This window comes from Varanus komodoensis, unplaced genomic scaffold (genome assembly GCF_004798865.1).
Source record: "Varanus komodoensis strain SLA01 unplaced genomic scaffold, ASM479886v1 scaffold4, whole genome shotgun sequence".
NCBI classification, from domain to species: domain Eukaryota; kingdom Metazoa; phylum Chordata; class Lepidosauria; order Squamata; family Varanidae; genus Varanus; species Varanus komodoensis.
Genome location: NW_025335941.1, coordinates 10632130 through 10647211, shown reverse-complemented (window position 1 = coordinate 10647211; position 15082 = coordinate 10632130). Strand labels below are relative to the sequence as shown.

General features: G+C 40.2%; 1 protein-coding gene across 2 annotated transcripts; it reads right to left on the bottom strand.

Moving 5' to 3' along the window:
* Nucleotides 1-690: 690 nt before the first annotated feature.
* Nucleotides 691-14950, bottom strand: WDR4 (WD repeat domain 4). Of its 2 annotated transcripts, XR_006415856.1 has the most exons (12): nucleotides 14792-14950; nucleotides 12128-12187; nucleotides 11562-11708; nucleotides 10452-10608; nucleotides 9095-9207; nucleotides 7149-7209; nucleotides 6665-6763; nucleotides 5627-5691; nucleotides 5214-5397; nucleotides 4820-4889; nucleotides 4245-4393; nucleotides 1750-1811 (listed from the first exon to the last, which is right to left on the bottom strand). XR_006415856.1 is itself a non-coding variant. In XM_044441760.1 (11 exons), the coding sequence occupies exons 1-11, from the start codon at nucleotides 14935-14937 to the stop codon at nucleotides 1633-1635; spliced, it is 1281 nt and encodes a 426-aa protein (XP_044297695.1). In that variant the 5' UTR covers nucleotides 14938-14950; the 3' UTR covers nucleotides 691-1632. The 2 variants fall into 2 exon arrangements, 1 of the variants encoding a protein (XP_044297695.1); XM_044441760.1 differs by lacking the exon at nucleotides 4245-4393 and having other exon boundaries at nucleotides 691-1811.
* Between the last annotated feature and the right edge of the window lie 132 nt (nucleotides 14951-15082).

Sequence of the window (15082 nt, the reverse complement as noted above, 5' to 3'; positions counted from 1 at the left end):
ATCACTACCCTGACCCATTTTGCTGCCAGTTCATAAATGGCAAACTGATGCAATATGGCATCAGTTTGCTGAACCTCTGCTCTGCTGAAGAGAAGCAGATTTCCCTTCCCTTTCCAGTGTATTATGTTGCAAACAAGCCTGTGGCTGGGTCCAAACAGCCACTTAAGTTTTTTGGCAATCCCACTAATGTGTTTTAGGTGTGACTTTTTTCTTTCAAACATGACCAGCTGCTTTTGAAAGTTCCCCCTCAGTTTCAAAATCAGCTTCTTATGTTTAGAAGCATTTAGGGAGTGGAGAGGGAAGGAATTATTATTGAAGAAAAAGAAGCAGATCCTTTGCACGCATAGATCCTAGCCCATGTGGATGAAGACTGTGCCTGTTAAACACTGCCAGTGGTGTCCTCATCAAAACCCGTAACCGAGAAGATAGGGTGGGTAGGATTTTTTTCTTTCTCTTTTGCATGATTTACACTGCATACCATTTTTTACATTCAGTGTAAACAGCTCTCCACCGTAGATAAAAAAATAAAAAGCAAATGGTAGGTGAGGTCACTACCCATAACCATCTAAGCCTTACAGAATTTCATTTCAAATACCTTTAAACAGCTTGGTTGGCAAGCCAGAGAAGATAAGATCTTGCTCAAGTGCCTGCCAGTTGCTACCACATGTAGGCAAAGTCCTCTCAGTGAAATAAGTTGGCTGACATATTTTATTGCTTATTTACTGACATTTTCAGTGCTGGTTCAAGTTCTAAAGCAGAGTATACAACATAAAATCCTTAGCTTTGTATTAAAAAATAAAGATGCTAAACCAGGCTGGTTATACTCTAAATCATACTACAAAGTAATGATTGTCCCATTGCTGTGGGGCCATAATTCCATTACTGGTCCAGTAGATCATTTGACTCATATGTACAAGGATACACCTTCAATACAATGATTGCTTCTTTAAATGCATCAGAGAAGTAACACAGACAGCCGTTTTTATCCAGGCCCATCACATTTATGATTTGCTCCACATTTCAGTGCAACACCCCATGGATGGTGAATTTGAAAGATATACCTTTAGGCAGAGTTATCTAAGGATATTTTGGCTATGGTCGTGTATGTCCTAAGCTACTAGATTTACCAGAAAAGCCATTCTGAAATGGTGAAAAGCCAACAGGCCAGGCCTTTACTTCAGTCACTTGTGGTGGTGCCATTTCATACTGCTCTCAACTTCATCTCTGGGCTGGAAATGTTGGGCGTGAGTTAGCTGCTGTTGGATGCAATTTGCCCTTTAGGAGACCAAGACTTGATGCTGATTGTATGGCACACATAAGAAAGCACAACCTCGAGAGACTGATCAGCTGGATTTGGATAAGGAGCTTCCTCAGTTGCCCTGTTCCTAGCCATGCATCATTATGGCATGGCTGAACAACATCTCAGCTGACAACTGGAACATGTAGCTAGATAAGCTAAACAGGACAAAATTATCTTTGACAAGATAGATAAGCAGCATGCTAATTGCCAAGTGTACATATGCGACAAGTACCAACTTATTATCCACCAGGCCCCATGAAGAGATTAAGTTCAGAGATTGACTTTTTCCAGTACATTGCAATCACAATCACATTGCAATGTAATCCTGAGCATCATAATGATGGTGCTTCTGTTCTAATCTTCTTTGTCTGTCTATCTGATTCATGCTGTGGTTCCTTTCTCTTAGACTTATGCTGCAGAATTCTCTCCTGTTTCTTTTGGAGGTAAACAGCCATGTTATCAAAAGACGATTTGTAGAGATTTTGATAGCAGCTTCCTTTGCCAATAGAGCCTGCACAGAAAGAGTTGGAATCTGGATGAGAGAGGCTTTGTAGTTCTGATAGTTTAATACACAAACTTTGTCTTATAAGCACATGGTGAGCTTTTATTCCTCAATGAAAAGAGACTTATGTACTTAAAATCTACCTTTGTACTATCTATCATATAATAGACCCACATGAGTACTAGGAACGCATTTGATGTTTTGGAAAGAAAGAAACAGGAAACCAAGAGTCCGAAATAACAATTCACAAAGTGCCTTTTCAGATTAAGGCTTTTGACAACATTTGATCTTTAAGAGAACAGTCAAATATCTTGAGAAGCTCACAGGTAGGGAAAAAAGGGAAGGAGGCTATTCCTTCAGCTCTGAGAGACCCACCATCTTTGACTCCTTCATCCATCACCTATTAGAAGGTATTCCATCAAGCAACCAGAGCTGCTTCCTTCCCATCTGGCATTGTAAGAACTGTAACACTAAAAACTGGCACTTACAGGTTTCATGATTTCCCCAAGTTTTCAATTTAATGGGGATGGCAATACTTTTACATCCAGCTTTCCACTGAGTTCAGTACTTATAGTTTGGTAAGCACCTAAACTTCTATGATCTACAAAATGTAGCTAATTATGGTTCTCCAGCAGGACTGATCTTCTCCCTAATGGTGGATTGTTAAACTATTTACTTTTTTCATGGTCATAAAACAATTATGTTTCGTGAGCCACAGAATGGGCCTCTCCTATGTGTGCTTAACCATTCCCTGGCTTGCAGAAGTACTTACTGCTGCATGGGCAACTGATAGCACTTCCTCCTATTTGCTGCATAGCTCTCTGTCTAACCTCTAAAAAATACCATGATGCCCATTGTGGCCAGGTACTGCCTGAACTGGACCAAGTAAAGAGCATTACATTAGCTAGAGGTGGGCAGAGAGATATGTCAGGAAGCACAGAATGGAGAAGGAAGATAGACTAATATAGGTCGAATGCTGGCATCATTTTGAGTTTAAAAAAGAAACAATGTTTAAACATAGAATGATGAATTATTCAATAATCAGCTATTACCGAGGTCTTACGCTGAGCAAAAGAAGTCAAGACAACTGTGAATATGCAGAAAATGCAAACAAAGTTATGTGGTAACAATTCACTAACTCAGCTGCTATCATTTACTGCTTGTAGACTGTACATTTCATTTATGGTATTGCTTGGTTGTTTTTGGTAACTTTTGTCAGACAGATTTTTGGATAACTAGCCAATGTTAGCCACATTAAAATGAATGGGATCTAAGTTAGACTATCTACTTTATGTAGGACTAATTGGCATACTAGTTTAGTCCCTGAACCATGATAACAGATAATGTGGGAGGTATTGTAGGCACCACAAGATGCAAAATCCCGTGGCAAGATTAATTTTGTTTTTGATGTGTCATTAATTGGTACTTTGTTCAGCCACCCCACAGAAGTCAAAACTGCTATCATTAGAAAAGAGAAACTCATCTGCCTCAGCAGAGAAAATCAACAAATCTACTCATCTATTAGCCTTTCTATTTGACTGGACAACACTATACCAGTGCTGAATTTGTTTAGCAACATTTATTAAAATATATATTATTCAAAAGTTCATCCCCTTCCCACCCCCTGCGCAATATGTTACAAGAGAATTGTGATCATCTGATGAAGGACTATTAAAGCTTGGGTAAGAGGAAGAAAAAGCTATTAAAATGTTGACAATTAAGAGATGTGGATAACTACCTTTTCTATAGGGGTAAAGACACAAATTAAGCATCTGGAACAGGAATCATCAACCAAGCTCCCTTGTGTTAATTAGCTACAATAATCACTGTAATCTTAATGGCCGCCTTTCTCCAGCTGCTGATGCACTTAGGATCTGTTCACAGTGTTCTAATTTGTCATCTAAGAAAACTATTCCACTGTCTTTTCACATTATTCAACTGTTCTTTTGTGGATTTTTGTCCCACATTATTCTAAAAGCTCAGAGTAGGATGCAACAAAAACAATCAAACAGCTAGCTCTCCAATACAACAATTTTAAAAGCGGTTTTCAAACTTCTCACAATAACTTTCTGCACTGACATATCTGCTGATGATACTTGGAATGTCCACAGGGATTCCGGACATGACCTAAAATGTAGAGTCATGTGGAGCAGTGGACTGGACTCTTGAGCACAGGGATCTGCCCAACCTAGGTGTACACAGAACACAGTAGGGGTGTTCAAATCTGCGTTTGTTTGTTTCTCCCTGTCTGCCATTTTTCCAGTCTTAAGTTCAGTTCATCCTGCAATTGAAGAGTTTTTCAAGTTTCCATGAAAATGTGTGTACATTCCTCCTAATACATATATTTTAATGCAGTTTTGCCTGTTATACATCATTTTGCAAGCAATTTTCCTAAAAGGCATCTCTAATGTCATTTTCACTAATATTTGCATTCATGTGTACCTTCATATGCACATTTTCATATTCAATTTTTGATTGGAGAATGCCAGAATAAAATTGGGAAAAGCGCAAATTACACAGGATAGATGGGGTTCAATCTGAGTATTGGGTTCATAGGGTGTAATCAGGTAAGACCAAATGAATTTCTCCTCCTAGAAATAGCAAAGAAAGGTGGCAGGAGATACTGCAATTGGAAGACTGTTCACCTTTACTGGTTTTCTCAACTGGAGAACCATTATAAGATTTATGAAGATTGCCAGTACATAATATATAGCAATCTTTATGCCGTATGTTGTTCCAAACTCAGCAGACAGTATGCTGGAATCATGTTCAATCATGCTCAGAGGCCCACTGAAATCAATGAAATTTAAGTTAGCTAAAGCTAACTTGTGCCACTGACTTCAATGGGTGTACTCTAAGTCTGAATCCAACCCAGATAGGACAGGTAAAAACAGACACGCATGTGAGGCCCTTCTCACAACCAGACCTCCCCAAAGAACCAATACTTTAAACATAAATCCTAGTCCAACACTTCACTTGAAGGAAATTTTCTTGAACTTTGCATTCAACGTTCTTACCTTCAAACATTGTCCAGTTGTCATGTATGTACTTGGGCATTTTCATCAATCCTCTCTCTTCAGAAGCGGGCTAAAAGAGAAGAATGACTCTCAGAAACCCCATATACAGACCACCACTAGGAAAAAATCTTTTGTGTTTGCCCTGAACCATTTAAGACTTCCATCTTTTCATGAATGAAGACCGACAACAGAAAAAGGAGCAAACATTCGTCCTCACACTTTCTTCTCAAAGAGCAAATTTAGTTTTATGCCTCTGTTTTCTGAATCATCAGGATAAGGCTTTGAACTGCGGTATATTGATCACAGGCTATCACTCCATTAGTATCATGAAGGCCTCTTCCGGAGCACAGCATGGTAAGCACATAGACCACTGTAACCAGAAGGCTCTCCTCACCTGCCACTGCCCATCCACAGGTTGGTAAAAAAGAAGAGGTGTTTGCTTGTTCTCCTGCAAAATCCAGAGTCCGCCTGTTTCCTCAAATGCAATGCCCCAGCCATTGTGCTTCAGAGAGATGTGTTGTTTGTCAGTGAGGGTCTGAGCAACAGTGTCAAGCTGGAAGATGGATACTGTGGGAATACTTTGCAGAAACAATCAGCATCATTAGGGCTACCCAGGTAAGTGTATATAGGACTGCAGCCAAGCTAGCATTTTCAGATTAGGACAGGATACAGCTCCCTTCTGCAAGCTCTGCTGATTTGCTTCATTCCAGAAATGTCTGTTTCCAAATGCTCTAGAAAGCAATAAAATTATGCAACTGTCTAGCACCCTTATAGTAATTTCAGATTTTATATACATATATCTCTTACCGGTCATATAAAACGGCAATGTAATTTCCTTCACAGCAATAAGTTATTCTTGAGACAGTATATTTCTGGAGAGGGAAAATGAAATACAATCAGAATCTGCATAAAGTAGAGATCTGTGGGGAAACCAGGAAGGGGGGTGAGGAAGAGGTGGGGTGTTGGTAATGAAAAGACAGTTTTTATACGGAATTCAAAGTCTTATTCTAAATCCAGAAATAGTAGTGGTATCAAAGTATTCACTGTGAGTTTCCTGCATCATGCACAAGCTACCTGTCCCCACAAAACTTGTCCAGAACCAAGGGCAAGCAGATGAAAGGCCGGACAGAATGCACAGGATTGCCAATGGTGGTAAGATTCCGAGGTTGCAAAAACGTCCAGAATCATCCAACCAAGAGGGGAAGCTCATAGTCCCTTATCAGCCCACATTTCCCCAAGTAAGAGGGAGACCATGTTATATTCAAGATTACAGAGAGAGAGAGAGAGAGAGAGAGGCATGTAACAATGCACAGTTGTCTGAAAATGTGAAAACTTCAACTCCCTATCACCAAGTCAAAGCACTTTCAGATATCTGCAGTGTGATCAGTGTTTACACATCTCAAAATGATGTGCGTGTTTCTCAATTTTAAATTTGGGAGACTCCTAACTTCTGAAATTTTTTAGGGACAACTATTTTTTTCCGAACAGCAGAATAGTTTTAAATTAGACACCTCTCTTTCATTTTGGGTGACTGAATGATTTGCCTTACTTTTACAAATCAGTTTGCGGAACAATAAAAAGCCCCCATTACTTTTCTAGAATTAGTCTTTCTATAGTTTAAAATTTAAACAATAGAAAAATTAATTCTACAATGGTAACAAGGGATTTTTATTGTTTTAAGTGTACTCTCAGTTCATGCTGTTTAAAAGTTCAATCCAAAAAACAACCATTCTGAAAGCAGGTTTCAGATGATTGGAACAGACATACAGGAAAAAACAAGGAGCGAATGCATATGTAATCTTTCTGGTGCCCAGTTATGATGCATGTGGGCATTAATCAAATTACCTTCTCATTTTTGGTGGTTTCACATTTATTCAGCGTATTCAGTTGACAGCAATGCACTTCTTTCCCACTTCTGTATTCCCAGAGCCTCAATGTACAGTCCTGAAGGATTTAAGAGAGGGGCAGATTAATACCATTTCTGCTGAGAAGACAGCCATGAGTTTCAATCATTTTCTTTATCATGTACCTGCACACACACAATGAGGTTTAAAGACCTATTCTTAGATCAACTTTGAATTGTAACACATGCATAGAGCAGTGTGCATTAAAAGCATCTGCTGTATTTAAGGAGTTCCCAAGAAATAAATTATATGTGATCCAAAACAGGGAACAGAGAAAGCTGTTTTTCTCTACTTTTCTGAAATGGTGATTCAGATACTCTAGAAAAGTGTCTGAGAAGGAGCATGAGCAATTGCCCATAAAAAAGGGGAAAAATATCTATTTTCAAAAATTCCAGTTTTAGATTGTCTCCAAGAAATATACATACCCCAGAAGCTGATAAAAGAAGACCTGGGTAGTTTGGTATCACAAATATTCGGCTGACAAATCTAGGAAGAATATAAATGACAGAGTATAAAGGAAAACAAAAGATAGCCAAGTGTGAGGTTACACATCACCATAGCAACATATAAGGCTGCACAGGGGATGGGGTCAGAATCTTATCTAGCATATTAGGGGGAAAATCCTCCACATGGACACAGTTATTGTGCTAAGAAGGCTTTGTCTGGTTTCTGGCTTATTCAAGGCACACCAAAAGGTCCATTCGAGCAGGCTGTAATAAAATACAGCTGGAATGGCTTTAGACACTCATTCTCTGTTCTGTTTCAGAGAGCATCATTGTTAGCAAATTGATATATCCATAGTCAGCAATGGCTTCTAATGCATTTGGATTTCCACAGATCCACCCCACAGATTCTTCAACAGACCAGCTTTTTCTGAGTTGCAGCGGCATGCTGCTGTCTTTTAACTTTGGGTGGGAAGTTTTGGCCAAATGTGCACTTGGGCTAATGTACACTTGTACAAAGGGGATAAAATTCCAGTATATTACTAAAACCCCACTGCTTCTGTCAATGAACAGATGATGAAACAGAAGGCACCTGACAATCACAGAAACACTGGCAGAACAGATTCAACAAAATCCATACAACCGGGTCCAGCCACGTAGGTAATTTGGCACTCAGCTGGAGTCTTGAAGTGAGTAACACCCATCTCTAATGAAACTGTCCTGCCAGTGCTACCATGATAGCTACCCAAAAGGGGATGCAGAACTATATGGTCGACCACCACAGTGCTGCTCTGGTTAAGAAAGGAATTTTTAATCAAGTGATTAACAGGAACATTATACTCATATAGAAAACGTGTTAAAAAGACAGTCACCTTTTATTAGGCAGATAATCAACTAAGCAATGTATTTTGTACAATTTTGCAGGTATCATTTAACAAAGCTACAAATGCTTAAGATGAAGGCAATGTCATGGCAAAATACAGGCTTCCTTCTTATCCCACTATCAGATGTGATTGTTGGAGCTCAAGTATCATCTCAGTGCACATATATATAGAATATATAGAATGTCTGGATATAACACCTAGTCACCATTTACCCAAAATATTTCTACTAGTATCACTCTTTACTAAAAAGCTTAGAGGGCTCAAGACCCAACTATAAAGAAGGACTGATTCCAGAGGGCTAATATTTACAGGGACCAACATTTATCCAATAATGAAAGCAGATCAGGTGCCCACTGACATGGCTTTTGATCAACACAGAGGTGCTAAATCCCACCGGTCTGTGTGTGTGTGGGGAGTAATGGGACACCTCTTATCCTTCTGTGTGTATTTGCTCACAAAGCAGGAGAGAGAGGGGACAAGTGCACAAGTAAGCACAAACAAAAATAAAAACGCATGAGAGAGGGAGGGTAGGGAGCTTCATCCCGAGGCAGGACATACACGTAGATATTAGCTGCAGCTCTGTGCTCAAACGGCTGCTCCTTCCATGAGCCACAGTTTTGTGTGACTCCTATTTGGCTTAGCCCTGCGGCAGGCAGCAAGAAGGGAAGAAAAGAAAGAGAAAAATGAGAGCTGGGCCCTGAAGGAGAAGTGATTTTGCCTAGTAGCAGCTTACCTCTATTGCAGAAATGTTGAGGTATCAAAATGATCCCCAACATGTGATCTTCCACCTCCTTTCTGAAACAATCCAGGAGAGGAGCACCAGCATCATCACTTGCTTTTCTAAATGTGTCTCAGCAATTCAGCCCAGCTGCTACTTGACAGAACCAGAGCTAGGGGAGTGATCTTCAGGCTCCTTAAAAGCTCGCTGCAGGTAAGCTGACCCATTATGCAGCACTGAACTTCCTAGTTCCCCTTCTACCACCCTTGTAAACAGCAAGCTCTTTCCTTTTAATCCTGTGGGAAGCTTTTTATAGCTGCACTTACTCTCGGTGGCCCAGGCAGAAGGACACAATGTTATATGGCTCTCTAATCAAACTAACTCGGATCTTCTCATCACGGTCAGCAGTTAGGATGTACCGGTCATCAGGACTCAGTGCCTAATGACAAAAGTCAAGTCACCATAAAACAGCCCATGACATTTTGGAGCCTGCATTCACGTGCCTAAACACAATCACACGCAGACTAGTTGCACAGTAGACCCATTCTCAGGTGCTCTAAAACTGAGTTTAGTGAAGCCATGAGGAAAGAGAGAGCCCCATTTATGCTCTCCTTTATGCAAGGAAAACAACTTTCCAAGAGACTCTCCTGTGTGAAGGGGAATGCCATGGCTAGCACACTTCAGCTCCTCACACATTTACTGTGCTCAGTTTTGAACACCTAAGTGGGGCGCACTTTCATTTGGTTTCATATTTAGTCTCAAACATAAGTCAGCAAAGTTGCTGGCTCACAACACATTTATCAATCTATTTGTTCACACTTGCCTGCTATTTAGGACACATTGATGGCCTGAAAAATTATCTTCAACTTAGAAGTTTTTCTAGCCTGTTGCCTGAAGACAATCCTTACAGGCTGCAGGTAGCTAAACAATTGGCTGTTAAACAAACTTGCTATGGAAACATTGACATGTACACTGTATTTTCCACAGAGGTGGAAATAAGAAACCTGGATTAGCATTATTATTGGTATTATCCATCATCGTGATATTATTAATCAATACTGGAAGGAAGAATAACTCACTGTCAAAGCAAATCCCTAGGAAATAGCTCTCCCTCAAAAGCTCGTCACTCTGATCCACATGATTTCTGAAAACAGTCCTGTACAGATGTATCTTTGTGGCTGGTCCATGCAAGCAACTTCTCCAGACAAACCCTCCAGGTACACCAAATATGGAATCTCATGGATCAGCATGACTGAAGCAGTTCGACAATATAAAAAATAGCAGCTGGAAGCAATTTCAATAATCAAAGGTGAAAGAAATGTCAGCCACTGATATCACAGGAGTGGCTGGCCACCACATGCAGGTGACATTTCTGTGAATGATTCTGTACCCAAGGAAAATGAGGAGTGATTGGATAATTTGGGGGGGGGGGGGGTTTGCATGAACACACTGGCCCATGGAACTGGTTCAGTACATGAACACAAGAACAATTAAGGAATTTGGAATCTCTGAGCATATTCAAATATTACACAAATAATCACTTTCTGCTTCTGCATCCTATCTTCTTTTTAACAACTGATTTGGTAATGGAAAAAAGCAATGTTTCAGTATCTCAAAGACTAACCGTGAAAAACTTAAAAATCTTCTTTAAATATAGTATCAAGTCAGAAATTGCATACACACCACATCCAAGAGAAGGGATAAGTGTCCAAGTTCAATTGTTCCTGCATTTTCTGGTTCTGTGATTGAGAAGGAATAAACATCACCAGATTTGTCAGCAACCAGAATCTTATCTTCTGCCGCTGTTATAATCAGGGAAGTACACCTTCTAACAACAGATCTGAAAAGACAAATCGACACAATTGGGGCCAAAATTTCTCTCTGGAAGGGTAGACTTTATTTTTCCACTTCAGGGATCACTAACTGTGGAGCCAGCAAACCTTTTTCCAAAGGATCCAACCCGTATATTTTTTGTGCTGTAGCAACTGAAAAAAATCAGCAATGTGCTGAACTTGTACCAAATCACAGACATTTGTGTACAACAAACTTTCTCCCACCAAAAGGTATCCATGTTCTTCATACTGGAGGGACTGAGTAACAGAATAGGTTAAAAACAGATATCATGTACTAGGATCAAAATCCAAAGAGTTCCTTCAGGTGCTAAAACCAGCATAAAAGTTAACCAGAGCTAAAGCTGATTAATCTTTTATTAGATTTAGAACACCTGTTTAATATAGAGTCCTTTATGAGTTGAGAAAGAAACCAATTATGTTGTAATGATAGAAAAATCAGACTAAGGTCAGAGAGACCTGGGTGCTTTTGGTTGTTCAATATGTCAGCTTAACCTATTTCACCAGATGATGCCTAAGATAAAAAAGGATAATACCTCATGTATACCATGTCCTTTAAGGAAGGGAATGGCATAAATATAATATATAGGTAATGTTCTGCCACTACAAGTTTTCACACCAATAGTGCTCTCTATCCTTTTAGAGAGAAGGGGTATAGGAAAACATATTATGAAAGGTTACAATCCAGCACAGGGGCATCCAAGTACAATAAAAAAGCAAGTGAAGGAAAACTTAAAAGGCCCTGGAGCTCACGAAATTTGGGAAAAGAAGGCTTAGGGAAGTGAAGAAAGATGCTTTTGTCCTTTGGATACAAACAGAATCACTATCAGACAGCTAGGCAGGGTAAGCTACTTGTGGCATCGTTTGGTGGCAGCCCTGATTGCAGAATGGCACACTTAGGTACAATTCAAAGATTTTCCCCAAAATATCTTCCTCTCCATACCTTATACTCAGACATTCCCAACAAGGCTTTGCTCGAAAAAGAATCAGTTGTTTGTTGTCATCTGTCAGAGCAAAGTAAGTTCCTGATGAAGAGAATGCAGAGGCAAGGATCTCACTACTTGCTTTACCTGCTGACTTTCCATCCTTTCTAATAATAAAAAGAGACAAAGAAGAATGTGGTTCAAATTATCAACACCAGGCTTGGCGTCCAACAGGTGTTATCAATACATGACTTTAGTACAGAACCCATAAAATTAGCCAGTAGAGAATCATGTTTCTATTACTTTGGAGGATACTCACTTCCACGAGGGTGCAATTAACAAGGAAAGAAAATCATAAAAATATTCCTTCCATATAAACAATTTAAGTTCCTTGATTCATCTTTGTATTTTATATGATGTACTGGTGGAGCAAACGATACAGCAAACTGGGGAGATTTCTCTCACCTACAGGCAAACATTTCTCTACTTTTCTAACAGAGGTAAAATCATATCCCCAAGAGTATCAGCATAAAAAACCTGCAATGGAAAGGCTATTTCACATAAAAGAGAATTTAAACAGTCTCACCCTTGATTGTCCTGCAGCTCTTTGCTTGTGGTGCAGTCATAAATGAAAAGGTCATCTTTGCTGGAAATTAAGAGAATATATATACATGTAATCAATACTATCCTATGGTAGCAGGCTCAACTGTGCTATACAATATTTTATCTCTCCCCATACCCCCAAGTCTTTTTAGCCCATAGCTTCAAAATTATAGTCTTTCATGATCACAAATGATACAATTCACAAAATACCAGGAAAGAACACCTACATTCATACCTATACACATATGAGTAATTTTCGTGGTTAAAGTATATCCTACATGTCTTTGCAAGTTTTTGCATTAGTAAAAAAGTACTATGCTGAACAGAAAATATAACCAAATGTGTTTGTATTTGTTGCTTTTAGTGGTTGGAAAAGGGGGAGATAAAAAGTTATCTCCCTTCCAAACTCAACCCTGAGATATGTAGAGCTTCTCTTAGCTTATTCCCAGATAAGTAGGTCTAAGTCGGTAGACTTTAATGGAACAATGTGGTCTGTAATCATAGCAAAGTGCTTTGGAGAGACTGCACATCAGTGGGAGTGTAGTTATGAATCCCAAGGAATTTACAGAATCCATCCATTTAAGGGGCCTGCACAGCAATCATGAGAAATTTTCAACACAGGGCTCCACAACAGTAGCAGAGAGCTATTCTTAGAATTGACAATACATAGTCTACATAAATTGATTGACTAGAAATAAATCAGTGTATTACATTACACTATGTGGGATAGTGGTTTGGCTAATGAACTGGACTGGGGAGATCTGGGCTCTAGTTCCTCAGTAATAGTCTCTTGGCCTGTCTTACCTCAGAGAACTACTGCAAGGATAAAATGTAGAGGATTATGTATGCCACCTTGGGTTCATTGGAAGAAAAAGCAGAATATAAATATAATAAATAATATCCTGAAATCCCAGTGTTCACATATATATGGTAAAGCAATGGGTAATTTCCTTCAGCTTCGGCTAATCCATCAGCTGCATCCCTACCTGGAGGATGACTGCCTAGCGACAGTGATGCATGCACTGGTTACTTCCCGATTGGACTACTGTAACACGCTGTACGTGGGGCTGCCCTTGTAGACAGTGCGGATACTTCAGATGGTGCAAAACAGAGCAGCCAGGTTGCTGACGGGGACTGAGCGTTACTCTCACATAACCCCAGTCCTCTACCAGCTTCACTGGCTCCCCATCGAAGTCCGGGCTCAATTCAAGGTGCTGGTTATCACCTACAAAGCCCTTAACGGCTTGGGACATGGATACCTAAAGGAATGCCTGCTTCCTTATTTGCCCTCCCGCCTTGAGATCAACAGCAGAGGCTCTCCTCTGGGAGCCCTCCGGGAGAGACATCAGGAGGCAAAGTACCCAGAGGAGGGCTTTCTCTGCAGTGGCGCCCCATCTGTGGAATGCGCTCCCCAGAGAGGTCCGCCTGGCGCCGTCCATATTTGTTTTTCGGCGCCAGGCTAAGACCTTTTTATTTAAAAAATATTTTAACAACACTTAATATCTATAGGTTTTAATTGTGCAGCCAGGGTGTTTCCAGATTTTAATTGTATTTTGTATCACGTTTATTTATTTATGTAAGCCGTCCTGGGGCTACAAGCAATGGGACAGCATACAAAAACTCTAAATAAATAAAACATTTCACTCCAAGTGACTACAAGAAGGCAGAAAGTGTGTGAAAATTAAAGGAAGAAAACACTGTGTTGGCTCTTTTCAGTGCTGATCATCTATAATATTTGAGAGAAGTTCCCCATCTCTTTCATCCTAATAAGGCAGCATTTCATTTCTGAAATGGTCCCTACTGATGCAAGCTAAGGGATGTACAATGCTTCCCTTAGCTTCCTATACATTTGTTTCCCTCTCCTTCAAAACATAAATGAATGTTTTTCTCCAAAGTACATCAGCCAAAGAGATTTAACTGTATATGTTAACCCATTTACAAAGGGATTCAGCATAACCCTGAGCCATTACATTAGTTTAACCCACGAACAACTCAGTGACTACATAATCAACAAAGAGTCAAATTCCACCCTAAAACCTGATAAATTTATAGTAGAATAAATTATTGTGGAGATGTTTATCAGAAGTGCAGAGCGTTATACAGAGTTCCAAGTTTATATTATGGGTGGGATAGGGTAGGCTTGTAAAAAGTGAGATCAGAGAGGAATTTAATACAGAAAGTACTGATGGTGACAATCACATTACTAACAGTGGTCATTCACAGAGCAGTTGTTGCTGGTAAATAAAAATGTGCTGGCACCAGGCAAACCAATTAACACATCTGGTGTGAGATGTTAGAGGCTACCCTAAGACAATGCCCATATAATTACCAACGAGAATTAAAATCACCATTCTGTTCATTTTGAAAAGAGCTGGTTCCACACTTGGTCCCGAAGAGGGAGGTGGATTCATTCTTGGACAAGGGGAAACTAAAGCACTGCTAAGGAAGAACTCATCAGAGTTGAAACATACAATTTACTCCTTTCCCGGCTGCTGTCGTAGCCCAGAGACGTTGCAAATGAGCGGGAAACGACACTGACAGGCATGCTTTCCCGGCTGTCTACATTTACACACACACTCCCCTCGACTTCCACGATCTCTCCACATGCAGTATCTAAAGCAACATTCTTCGGCTCCATTTCACTCACCTGGGCTCTTTAAAGCGAGCGGCCAAGAACTTAGTCCCGCCGGTGGCCACCATCAAGTCCCCGCAGATCGCCAGCCCCGGCTTGGGACTAGAAGATCCAGGAACATCAGTTGCTTCCATGCCTGCCATCAGACCCACGTGGGACATCAAGACCCGTCGCCGTTTGATGACGTCACCGACCGAAATAAGTAGCACGCCTCCGGACGCCCGCTCTTCCATAGTTCTGCAAAGAGTTGTGCGCTGTCTGAACTGCAGCCATACGTAGACTTTGGCCTTTTAGGATTTTTTAATT